This window comes from Centroberyx affinis, unplaced genomic scaffold (assembly GCF_046629955.1).
Source record: "Centroberyx affinis isolate AG114_WGS23_722 - 3 ecotype Tasmania unplaced genomic scaffold, CSIRO-AGI_Caff_v1 ptg004137l_1, whole genome shotgun sequence".
Lineage (NCBI taxonomy): Eukaryota > Metazoa > Chordata > Actinopteri > Beryciformes > Berycidae > Centroberyx > Centroberyx affinis.
This window is the reverse complement of record NW_027281907.1, coordinates 114649-127699: the sequence shown is the minus strand read 5'-3', so window position 1 is coordinate 127699 and position 13051 is coordinate 114649. Positions and strand designations below refer to the sequence as shown.

Below are 13051 nucleotides of genomic sequence, written 5' to 3'. Positions count from 1 at the left end.
CAGTCTGAAGTGTTTAAGCCCTGGCTGAGCACTCTCTTCCAGAACCAAACCTGCCCTCTTTGGACAGGACCCAGGACCACACTGGGTCTCACCTGTTCCTCTGGCTCTAACTGGGGGACCACAGCTCTCCTCTCGCGCTTTAACTGACCGTCGAATCCATTCACAGCTTTGGGGTCTGCTCCAGGCACACACTTTTGCAGGCAGACCTGACACAGCACCACATTGTTAACTTCCAAGCTGCACAACAAATTAAATCTGAAAATGCCAGCGGCTTTTATGTTAAACACTTATCCAGCCATATTAAGATGTGCCAGCATACCACACTGCCAACCTGGTACATATCCATAATCTACAATATAGAAATGATCTTTAAGCTTCCATGTAGCTGTAGACTAAAACTGTTATAGGCAAGCTAGGCTAAGTCTCCATAGGGAAAGAGACTCAGATTGTGGGTAGTTCTGCTGGCTACTGACTCATTAATGCTCTCTGTGGTTAACTTTCAATTACCAATAAGCAAGTTGGCCACAGCTAAAAGCCCCTGTCAATCCAAAGAGGGAGAGAGTTGTCTGATCTTAAGTGAGTGATTGAAATCCCTTATTTTGGCAGCAGTATGAATCAAGAGGCACTGTAGTGTTTGATTAATATTCATTGATGTTGTTCTTTTTATTCTTTTTCTCTCTCTGTTTTTCTTGTCCTGCAGGTTTACGAGGGTTGATAAACCTGGGCAACACATGTTTCATGAACTGTATCGTTCAGGCCCTTACACACACACCGCTGCTGCGAGACTTCTTTCTCTCCGACAGACACAAGTGCGAGATGCAATCAAACTCCTGTCTGGTGTGTGAGATGTCGCAGCTCTTTCAGGAGGTAAGATGCGCTGGTTGTGTATGTGTGTCTCAACTTGTCATATAGGTTTGTGTAAGCCTATATGTTTCGGTTAAAACTGAGCCAGGATTTGAGAGTTTTTAACCACCATATGATACAGAATGTTCTCTCCAAGTGTAACCCACTGCAGAAGGCTGAGTCACTGTTGCGCTCTTTTGTCAAGTCCAAGGAGGGAGGGAGAGAGGAGGCAAAAAAAATCCCTGCCTGAAAGGAATGAACAGAGCTCCCCACAGATGAACAAGAAGAATACAGTTATTTAACCTTTATTGAACCCGATCAGTCAAGAGCAAATTTGTATTTACAAGGAGCCTGGAATACATGTCATGTTGCAGAACTATTTAGCCTTTTAATCTCCACTCTTTGATACAAAAGTTTCCTGCATGTACTAATTCCGTGGGAGCATAAATGATTATCCTGAAATGCCTTCGTCCTCTTATGCTCTTCATCCCAACTCTCCACAGTAAAGCATTTTACAAGTAACAAACTCATTGGCCCTGAATGTTATGTAATGGCTGCCTAGGTGCCTGTCTGCTCCCACACTGCCTCGCTTTCTCTTACGCCCTCTCACTTCCCGGTATATATAGGCCCACAGATGGCGAGTTGTGCTATAATGGGTTGAGTCATCAATGATAACCCCCCCACACACACACACACACCCCATCCCACGCACGCACACACATGCACACAACCCTGCCCTGTCTCAATTGGCTGAACTGCAGCTGTATAACACATGAAGGAGGCAATCATTCACCTCTATCACCCAGGGAGGCAGTAATTTATTGAGTATTCAACTGTGTCTGAAATGAAGTCAGGGTCATTCATAGAACATGGTGAAAGAATTGATTCTATTTAAGAACTCCCTAACACACACATTTATAATTACCAAGTCATTCTATGCCTCGTCCCCAACTCACTCAGTTACCTGTTCTAATCGCATCACTTATTTTCGTCCTCCACCCTCCTTCTTTTTGAACCCACCTCTACATCGGCAACAAAAGCTCTCCTGACTCTGCAAACACACACAGCTTCTCACAGTTGGGGAGGTGAGAGGTGTGGCCTACTTTGATCAACCCCTCTATCTCCCTCTCTCTCCCTCTCCCCTTCTCTCTCTCTCTCTCCCACCCTCCCCATTTCCTCCTCGTCTTTCGTTTGTCAAGCTCCTTCAAACTGCTGCAGAGGAGCAGAGTCTGTAACATCCAAAACAGACGTCAGTGTGGCATGTTTTCCCCTCTCACAGCTCAATCAGACTTCACAGAGAATTGTGGAGATTAACGAGAGGTGTGTGCGACGTGTTCATGCCTGCACCCAAACGTGCGAGAAATAAAAGCCCTCTCTGGCATTAATGGGCTGTGGCTGGTGCTGCATTGTAGTGTTAGCACCCTGCCAGCTCTTCCGCTCTCCTCAGCTCGGTTGCTTTCTTCCCCACATCTCCCGACCCTGACCTGGATTGTCATTCAGTCCAATCCCCATGGCAACCCAAAGACTCAGCAGCACTTACAGATGGATGTTCTTGCTCTGATCTCTCCCCTTTTCCAACCACTTTGTCTTCTCTTCCTCGTGCCTCACACCTCCCCTCTCTATGGATGTCCTGTCATTAGAGCTGGCGCTGGTAGGTGATGTGCGGTGGAAATCATTCATATCTGACGAGGCGTGGGTTGGAGCAGTAAAGAAGTCATATAATAAACATGAATGATTGTTTCCCCTCTGTCTGAGAAGATCTATGTTTTGGTTCAGCAATTAATAGTGGATGAGCAACGTGCAATATTGTAGCTACGAGACTGAATAAAAAGGCTGAAAAGTTATGAAATGTACTGTACCCAGTAACACCTGGAAAAATAGGCTAACCACACTCTACCCGCCCCGGCCCCCACCCCTGCCACCCCCTTCCCATCTTTCTTCCCTGGTCTCCAGTTCTACTCGGGCCATCGCTCGCCCCACATTCCCTTCCGGCTGCTGCACCTGGTGTGGACTCATGCACGCCACCTAGCGGGCTACGAGCAGCAGGATGCCCACGAGTTCCTCATCGCAGCGCTGGACGTGCTGCACCGGCACTGCAAAGGGGACACCACCCGTAAGCTTCACTTCTCCTTTTAACCGATCATCCACAGGTCATCCACAGATAATACACTTTTCGTTGTGTGTACACCACTTTTAGGGACAGAAAGGTATTTCATTAAAAACCACAGTATGTCCAGTTTGAGGAGAAATCTACTCTAGGGTAAAGATTTTTTTTTTTTTGTCTGTGCATGCTCTGAATCCCCACTGTCCAGTCAGCCATAGGATTGCTGCTCACTCAAGTCTGACCTAATCACAAACTGCAAAGAATAGTGTCAGGACAGAGACTGAGAGGACTGTGATGGGGACTGTGGCACACACTGGCTCCAATCCAGTATGTAGAGCTATGCCTCAGATCTACCCACAATGCACAGTGCCTTACTTCACTGGAAACATACTGAAGGAGACTGACAATAGCGTGTACCAAGGGGACAGCAACCAGGCAGTGTGGGGAATGTCAATAGGCCCTGCTGCAGCGCGCTGACAGGCTGACTCACCCACAGACCCTGTAGTAAGACTTGCGCTGATTGGCTCTAGAGGATCCAGGGAATTAAGTGCCAGACAGGCTCCACTGCAAGGGAATGGGAAAGTGAGAAAGAGAGAGAGTCCTTCAGAGGTGCTAAAGAGGTTGCGGTGTAATCTGTGTGTTTACGTGTCTGTGTGTGTGTGTGTGTGTGTGTATTTATACCTTCTGCTCCCTGTGATCCCCAGGAGATGACAACGGGAAAAAGGCCAACAATCCAAACCACTGTAACTGCATCATTGACCAAATCTTCACTGGGGGCCTGCAATCAGACGTTACCTGTCAAGTTTGCCAGTAAGAGCTTGTTCCGTGTCTGTGTGGGTGTGTTTTTGAAAGTGCAAAGCCAGAAGTGGCCAAAAAAAGCCCACTTGTGATATTTGCTGCCCATTCAGCTTGACGGAGCATCATAGTGCTTCCTATGCCCTAGTTCCCTCCCTTCCTCCATCTACTCAACCATCCATCATCCATCTATCCACCCATCCCTACTGTCTTCCAATGCTCTCGTCACCTCTCACCACTCCCAGTGCCCTCTCATTGGACTGCAGTGGGCTGATCGGTGTGGACACCACCCCTCCTCCCAGAGCTAGTGAGCCAGTGGTTGTGTCCTCTTCTCTCCACTGCTCTTATTTAAAGGCCTGGTCCCCGCGGAGCTGCTGGGAGGGGGATTGTCTAGACAGCAACACAACCCAAGCGCTGCCTGCCTGCCCCCTAGAGCTGTCCTGTCACATTAACACTAGCACGCTGCACTGAACTGCAAAGCACCTCGCCCAGGCTACCAGGCAAGCCAAGCCAAGCTCAGTGTTACCTGCCTCCACAGTGTAAGGAGAGACTGCTGATGTAGCTAGCCCATCTAACTCAAGGTCCCCACGGGTCCCTGAAATCCTTGAAAGTTTGTGAATTTGAGAAAAAAAAACCAAGGCCTTGAAAGTTTTTGAAAATCGACATAAATAGACATGGGCCATTGAAAGTGCTTGAATTTATATATTTTGTGCAAGAATAGAAATTGAAGTTCTTTTGATATTTTTTTTACTTAATGTTAGTAAAAAGGTTACGTTCCACTGTCTGCATGTGTGTCTCTCGCCGTCTGTGCGTCCTTGTTTCACGTGCCACCTGCCTCGAGAAAGTGCGACGGTCACGTGCGTGCATGAGTGATTGAAGTCGAATATTCTCAGTGTTGTAACAGTAATTAACCTTGATCCGTGTCTCAAACTATGCCGTTTGGGTCCTTGAATTTGAGGGAATTGGGCCTGGAAAGTCCTTGAAAAGTCCTTGAATTTGATGTTTAAGAAGGTATGGGAACCCTGCTAACTGACAGGCTGTGTTGATACTTCAGCTTTAGCCTGTGAGCCATCCTATGTATCATGGTCATTCCGACCAGTTTGGAGCACTGCATCATCCGAAAACAAATTTGATGGTGAGTACAGGTGACCTATGGGTAAGGCATTAAAGAAAGGACAATGGATTCCCTAAGGTTCCTTGAGCAAAAATGGTACCTAGGCGTATATTGGTGCCATGCTGCAGGGTTAGTTCTCCCACCACCACCACCACCACTCCCCTGCCCCCTGGCTTTAGTAGCCACCTGCTGGTACCACTGGGAACTACAGCACCATGACTCATCTAATCAATGTTTATAATGCATAAGAGCCCATCCCCTATGTGTTTATGTTTGCGTATATGCATTCTGCATTGGAAGCCTCCATTTTCCCTGGACCGCAGTCCATCACAATCATCCAAGCGCAACACTACAAATTCCTTATGTAAAGCCAATTCTCTCTGATGTAACACTCCATTGAATTGCAAATGGGCCTGGAAGAACAGTGTGTATATTATGTGCATACGCACACTGCTTCTCTCACCAGGCTTAAACATAAACATGATCAGAATCCAGAAAGGCTGTGTGGATTTAAGCTTATGTATTACCACCTCTGTCATCATCCTTTCCTCATCATCACAATATATGACACACAAACCTGCCCACACATCTACACACACACACACACACACACACACATTATTCTTTAAACTTCATAACCTTATTTAGAGATACCCTCCCTGTTCTCGCCTTTCTCTAGCGGGGTTTCCACGACGATAGATCCATTCTGGGATATCAGTCTGGACCTGCCTGGCTCGTCCACGCCTTTCTGGCCCCTCAGCCCCGGAGGCGACGGCAGCACGGTCAACGGAGAGAGCCACCTGTCGGGGTCCACCACGCTCACAGACTGCCTACGCAGGTACGACTTCAGTCTCAGCTGCCACAATCCAGACTGCCCTTTGCCTGCCTGTCGGTTTTTTTTTGTTTTTTTTTCTGTTATTGAAAAGGGTGTTTTATTTAGTTACATTTAACCAAACTATGCTGTTCGGTGCTGGCGTACAATAGCATAGTTAGTTACAGAACTGTGTTAGTTAATAGTTCAAAAATGAATCATCTTAGCCGGCATTGTAACATTTGGACAGGAAGGGAAGTACCGCCACCATCTGCCTGTCAGTTTCTTCTAATACATTATCCTTCTTCATTCCCTGTATCCCTCTCTCCACCTCTCCAACTTCATGAGTATCAAACCTCTCCACTTGTAGTCAAATTAATTCTATTCCTCCCTCCACCCTTACAAGGAGTCTCATATGCTGTCTGCTCAGGCACAACAACCCTATTATCCCTGGATCTCATCTTCTACCATCCCCAGGTTGGCAGAGCAGGTGTGACCTCTCATGCCTCTTCCTCTGCCTCTTCATGTTTGCAATCTCTTTTCCTCTTTCCTCTCCTCCTTATCTTATTTCACCCCCCCCCCCCCCCACACCTAATTCCTTTTCCCCCGTGCCCTCGCTCTCTCCCTCTCGCATGCTTCTCATCCTCCCTCTCTCTTTCCCTCGCTTTCTTTCCTCCTGACTTTTTTTTTTTTTACTGCAGCCCCTCACACACCCCTAGTTGCTGCAGCAAGTCTCTTAAAGGCACAGGACTGGTTGGTGCTGTTGCCGTGGTGATACAGGCGCTGGCATTACCAGCAGGGTTCTGGGTTGGGCGGACTGACTGACGGACAGACAGTGGCTGCACCAGCACTCAGCAGGCAGACTCACGCTGTAGCCAGATGCACAGACCCGCAGATATCTTCAGATACCTTCATGTCACAGCAAATAGACTAGACAGGTGTGGTGGAGTGCAAAAGGCATGCTCAAAGGGCTTGAACAACATTACCAAAGAAATAGGTTTGTTGAACTGAGCTTGCCTCAAACCTTACATAAACATAACTATAAGATGTTTTCCTCTTTCTGTTTACACTTGTTCTTGGCTCTTTCTTGCCTTTATCTTCTCTGCTCCTGCATATCCTCTCCCTCTCTTTTCATTCCACTCTTCGCTCTGCAGGTTTACACGGCCCGAGCATCTAGGAAGCAGTGCCAAAATCAAATGCGGCGGTTGCCATAGTTACCAGGAGTCCACCAAACAGCTGACAATGAAGAAGCTCCCCATTGTAGCGTGTTTCCATCTCAAAGTGAGTCAGCCAGTGACAGCATGCTACCTATCCCCACTGACATTACAGTTCCATTATCTGCCAGTGAATGAGAATTTGATTATGAAAGATACATTTGGCTTTATATCATACACACATCCACTGTTATCAGTGGTCACTCCCAACTTGCAGATAAAAAGGGAGCGTATAATAGTATAATAGGGCTGTGTGGCTAAAAAAACAAAATCCCATTACTAGATGTTTTTCAATGATTATTAATCTCAATTATTTCAGGAACTAAAGAACAGGAACTTTTTAGTTCCTTTTATCACAATAAATATTCTATAACATATTGACTATTTATGGCTGCAGTGGGCATTCGAAAGGAAATTAGGAAATCTGAATTCAACAATTATTGTAATTATATCTGTATCATAATAGATAAATATATTGTGATTTGTGATGATACATGATAAATTGTGTAGCCCTACGTATGCTATTTAAATAGGATGGAAGCACAGTTCAGATTTTGCAGTGACTTCTGGTACTATGCTTGTGCGTAGGTGTGTGTCCATAATTCGCTTCAGTTGTTGGTGCAGAGGCTTCTATAGTGTAGCCCATGCTCACCTCTCTGTGTCCCAGGAGACCTAGGGATAGGATTTTAATGACCTGTACAGTCCTCAACTCCATGTTTTATTTATCATACAGTATTGGAAGCCTATAATCTATTTATGATATTCATAGGAACATGCTGCAAATGGATTGTCTTGGATCAATCCGCGCCTGTTAGTATCTTGTAATGACTATCTAAATGTGTGATTTACTGCCAGGGTCAGAAACATGCATTTCCACTTCTTGCTAGTAATCTTCTAATATTTTGTATGTGATAAGGAGATGGGTGATGATGATGCCTGTTATTTCTAAATATGTTTCTCCTCTCTTCCCCCATCCCCCACTTTGCACTCTCTCTCTCGCTCGCTGTTTTTCTACCCCTTCCCCCTCTCTCCTCTCATCCTCCCTCTCTGACCATCTCCAGCGGTTTGAGCACTCTGCTAAACTGCGGAGGAAGATCACTACATACGTGTCCTTCCCTCTAGAGTTGGACATGACACCCTTCATGGCCTCCAGGTGAGCCTCCCCCAGCAGTGACTTTGTTTACCCAGCAGCCCTTCGGATTCTGTATCCATATGTTTAATTTGTACAGCCAGTGTACCCTTACTACATCCAGAGAGGAAAATAAAGATTTTCCTAAATATTCTGTAGTAGCTGCTCTACTAGGATATGGTTCTTAAATTTGCATGTGCTCATACACATTTTGTACTCGCAGTGTGCGCACAAGCACGCATCCATGCATCTATGCTCTTCACCAGCTTTACTAAATATACCCTATACATATTCCTTAGTGTCAGTAGAGCATGCAGCAGCAGTGCTGCCCCACCCCTGGCTGTAGCATCCATTCAGCTATGTTCAGAGAGAGACATCAATGGATTTGTACAGGCAGGGAAGCTTCCTGCTCTCGTAGATAGGGCGCTCCTGCCACCTAGTGGATTTGCATGATGCATTTAGCATTGTTTACACAGGCATGCAACATTACAAATGGTAATGTCTTGGTCATTATGTCTTTTGTTTTTTTCTCTCTATCCTTTCTCCCACAGTAAAGAGAGCAGAATGAATGGGCAGTATCAACAGACAGTTGATGTATTAAACAACGACAATAAGTAAGTACCTCGGGAAACCTCTATTATGGCAAACAAAAACTGATTTATTAAAGCTCCATTGTCAGCAATTGCACAGTAGCACTTTTGCCTGACATCACAGTAGAAATACCCTCCTTGATTAATTCTTTAATAATTGTTTTCACTCTAGCACAGCAGCACATGCTAATGACCTGAAGCATCCTGCTGTGACTTCCCCAAATTAAATCAATTTGAAGCCTATTAAAAGCTGCTTAGTTTTCTTCATCCATGGCACTTACAATAGCTTTTATTTTCCAGGACATTTACCAGGAATTTACTGTCTAAATAACACTGATAGCTTGCAGGGGCTGGCCTTTTTAATAAATCAAGGCACTCGCGTCACGTATGGGGAGGGATGAGGGAAGTCTATGTCAAAGTAAAGTCAAACAAAGGTGGTGAAATCAAAGTAGCCACCAAAGTGTTTCAGCCTTCTTGGCCTTCATCAGGGTGTTGACCAAAAAATCGGTGTCCACAGTTTGGGAGAGTTTCTGCTTTCTTTAGTGTAATTGTGGGAAAAAATGAAATAATAAATAAATAAATGGAGGGCTAGATAAATTTCACCATACCATGCAGGTATATTGTTTTTTGTTTCCACCTTTTGTCGAGTTTGCGTATGGTATTGGGCCATAGGTGTTTTCTTGTCGTATTGATCTATTGAACTGCTCGTCTCTTGCACATGCTTTCAGCCTTGTAGGCCTATTGCATTTTTTTCTAGATGCACCATTCACCCTCTTTATGTCTTGCGTTGACAGGTATTCCTTGTTTGCGGTGGTGAACCACCAAGGCACACTAGAGAGTGGCCACTACACCAGCTTCATCCGCCAGCACAAGGACCAGTGGTTCAAATGTGACGACGCCATAATCACCAAGGCCAGCATCAAGGATGTGCTGGATAGTGAAGGGTAAGGATGGAAACAAGACGGAGAAATTATCAATACTGCAAAGGATTGATGGTGCAGACATTACACTCTGAATCTAATCTTTTTGTTTTTCCTTTTTTTAGGTATCTCTTATTCTACCACAAACAGTTCCTTGAGTACGAGTAGCCTTACCCAGTGACCGCTGACCACGGAGAACACCGCTTCTAACGAGAGAGTCAAGGGACTGGGGACAGAGGACGAAACACAAACACACAAACCTACCTGAAACTCTCTGACTACCAGTCTGCTCCTCCCACTTGGGAGGTAGAGTTGACAAAAATAAACAAAGACGCGTGAAATCATGCAACCTTTAAAAAAAAAAATTAAAAAAAAAAGCACTGAGCTACTTCTCGGCATCTACTTGACAAAACTGAATGGAGGAAGAGGAGGGAAGGAGGAAGAGTTAGGGATTGTCAGTTCCAGGCTTGGGCAGAGGGAAGAGGCCCCGCCCCTCACTCTCTCCCCCCCCCCCTTCCTGCTGCAGGGGCAGAGTCTGAGCGTGACTTACAGTCATGTCGATTGGGCACATCTGGATTTTTATTGCAGTATTTTCATTTCCCCCCTTCCCCCCCATTTCTCTCCCATGGTGCTCTCGTTTCAACTGACCAAGCATTTAACTTAGTCATGATGGAAGACAAACTGTTTATTGTCATATGCATATGGAACTGAATGCAAAAAAAGTAAACTAAACAAAATCAACGTATTATAAACTTTGCAAGAACATTTTTTAAAGGTATGGTTATGATTCTTATCATTTGTGAATTTAGTTATGAAATACTGTATGAATCTAGTATACATCTATTTTTTAAGAGAAAAGAAAACATGGGAGAGCTTAGAGACGCTACCTATGCCAGTTGCCGGGGAAGCGCTGCCATGGAAACTAAACCGACTTGGACCTGAGTGTGCCCATGTTCTATTATTTTCTTTTGTTGATTGTTTTGTTTTTAAGTCTGGTTGAGGGCAGGGAATATCTATTTTTTTAGCAACTCTTTGAATTTTGAGTTTTGTTTACTGTTTTTTTTTTTGTTTTGTTTTTTCAGTGTCCATGTTCTCATATTTGTTTTGTTTTTTGTTTTGTTTTTGCAGTACAGTCATATGTCCCTTGCTGTCCTGGTACTGAAAAATGTTTTTGGGCGTATTATTCATTCATTCTTGTGGAATTGTTGGTATAATGATGGTGGTGATTAAATTGGCTCACCTTAGCTGTTGATAAATTGTATGTTGAATGTGAGCTATGGGTTTCTTAGGGCATTCTGAAGAAAACACTGAATACATTACCTTCAGAAAAGGTCCTGTATTTGTGAGAATGCTGTGGTCTTTCCTCATTGAACACCTTGAATGCTCAGTGCAAAGAGAAGCCCGCTTAACAACACCGCATGCGACAGGGCATAATCCGATAATCTTAAAATTTGTGAAAGATTGCCCTCAGTAATGCCTCGAGGCCTGCTGCCTATCTTTTTTTTTTGTCTTAAGATTCCATTGATCATGATTTTTGTACTGTAGTTGGGGGTGGGAGGGCGATCGAGGGAGGTATTTAAGAGGGCAAAACAAATTGCACGTACATGGGCACTGTGCGGCCACAGCCCGGCTTTGAATCCATCAGTGTTATCTTCTCCATGGCAACTGTGTGGCTGGTGGAGACCAGTGTGGTTCGTGGTGTGTCTTGCCTCTGCAGTGCAGTAAACCCAGTGCTCTATTCAATCAGTATGCTGTCAAGTCAGACTTTAGATAATACACATACACACCAGGGTGTTGTGGTCTATTTTGTTTGAATATCACTGATTGTGTATGTAAAAAAAAAATGGAAAAAACCTGAAAAAAAAAAGTTATTCACTCATGTATAAGATGAGGGGCCCTGACCTATCACAAACTAATGCCACATAAATGCCGCAACCCCTGGTTGTTTAGCTGCTCTGTAACTGAAAACAAACATGCATATCCTCTGGTCTGCTGCAGAACCTCTTGAACCCTGAGCCGGAGGGAAATGGTGGGGTTGGGACAGTAAAATCACAGACTTGTGGAATGGTCGCACCAAGGCTTTGATGTATCATGGAGCAGATAAGGCCACCCAAGGACATTCAGGGACGCAGCTGAAACGAAAAGGAAGAGGAGAGCTTCATTGTCCGTTTCAGTGATTAAACTCAGAACAAAACTGGAATGTGTTTGCACTGTCTTTTCTCTAGTTCACATCCTTCCCTTGACCGTGACTGATTAAGCCCATATAGCTGCCAGAATTAATGTTCTATAGTATATCTGACCTCCACTAACTCCATGTGTGCTTCTTAAAGCTGTCTGCTTGAAAGAAAAGGACTTAAACTGTGAAGGTGTTCTCATTGCAGAACCAGTCAAAAGAAAGGCAGTAGGGCCTTGTTTTTACTGAGGGTTGGTAGACTGAGAACAGTGGCTCTTTCTCAGCAATATCCTGCTACACACTGGTATAGACGTTTTCACTTTCGGGCTGCCCACTACAATTGAGTGTTGTATTTTTGGCCACAGAGCAGCAGTAGTTATGTCTTTCATTGTGGTGCCACTCTGTGGTCAAACCAGGAAGCACAGTGAGGACTGAAAAGGAAGATCAAACCACCAAACTTAGCAGTATGAGGAGGTCTCCTTTATGTGGGTATGTCAGTGCATATCAGCCAGAAATAAATATGGTAAAGGAAAATACAGAGACGTTTTAACAAAATTGCAAAGAAGGAGCTACACATTACAAAATGTCTTCATAATTGGGACTTTTCACAATTTATTTCACAATCAAAAAATACAATTTTATGCTCGATAATACACCATATTGGATGTCTTGTTATAATATGTTCCATCTTTCTTTCCACAGCAGTTAGCTGACATGCATTTTACCTGCCATGTTACATGTGACCAGCTTGACCTTATATATTTGATTTGTAATGACTTGTAATTGTTCTGAAAAGAATGGTAAAGTGGAAATGCTAAATATATGACAATATTTTCTTAAATCTTGGCAAATTAATGTAAACATATCAACATTAATTAAACAGCTTTTTAATAAATTAATTGGCCTGTTATTTAAAGATTTCCTTTTGGCAGAAATAGCTTTCCATATGGAGTGGCACTGCAATACTGCACCAAGAGATGACTTGCTGTAAGCCGCTTATTCTTTATTTAGTTTCAGCACAACTATACACGATACCACAGTATTTGCTCATCAAACTTGGTGTTTTAGTGTCATTTAGAAAAGGGATTGGAGGAACACACATGAGAATGTAATGTATTTTAATGGACAGGGAAAGTGTTTCTAAGGAAACCCTAAGGAAAAACACACACTAATGCAATAAAATAATAAAACACCAAGTAGAAAGTCAGCGATGTAATCTTGATTAAGCAATACAGCTATTTTTAAAAAAGCTACAACTGTCATATTTGTAATCAAGGACTTTGCCACAACAATTTGCAACAATTCTACAATAGCTGGATGGTAAACTTCATGTTCAGCCTGCATTTATTAACAGTTAA

The 13051-nt window shown here is 44.0% G+C and overlaps 1 protein-coding gene across 3 annotated transcripts in view; it reads left to right on the top strand.

The window, feature by feature from the left end:
* LOC139663859 (ubiquitin carboxyl-terminal hydrolase 22-like) overlaps nt 1-12427 on the top strand; it is a 29683-nt gene extending 17256 nt beyond the window's left edge. For 2 of the 3 annotated variants that reach the window (XM_071542622.1, XM_071542621.1), the window contains 9 exons: nt 701-867; nt 2797-2956; nt 3652-3757; nt 5536-5694; nt 6822-6948; nt 7943-8034; nt 8562-8624; nt 9395-9544; nt 9646-12427. In XM_071542622.1, coding sequence (XP_071398723.1) covers nt 701-867; nt 2797-2956; nt 3652-3757; nt 5536-5694; nt 6822-6948; nt 7943-8034; nt 8562-8624; nt 9395-9544; nt 9646-9688 — 1067 coding nt within the window. In that variant the 3' untranslated portion in view covers nt 9689-12427. The remainder of the gene's footprint in view (nt 1-700; nt 868-2796; nt 2957-3651; nt 3758-5535; nt 5695-6821; nt 6949-7942; nt 8035-8561; nt 8625-9394; nt 9545-9645) is intronic. The other variant, XM_071542624.1, reaches the window with a different exon arrangement.
* Nucleotides 12428-13051: the final 624 nt, after the last annotated feature.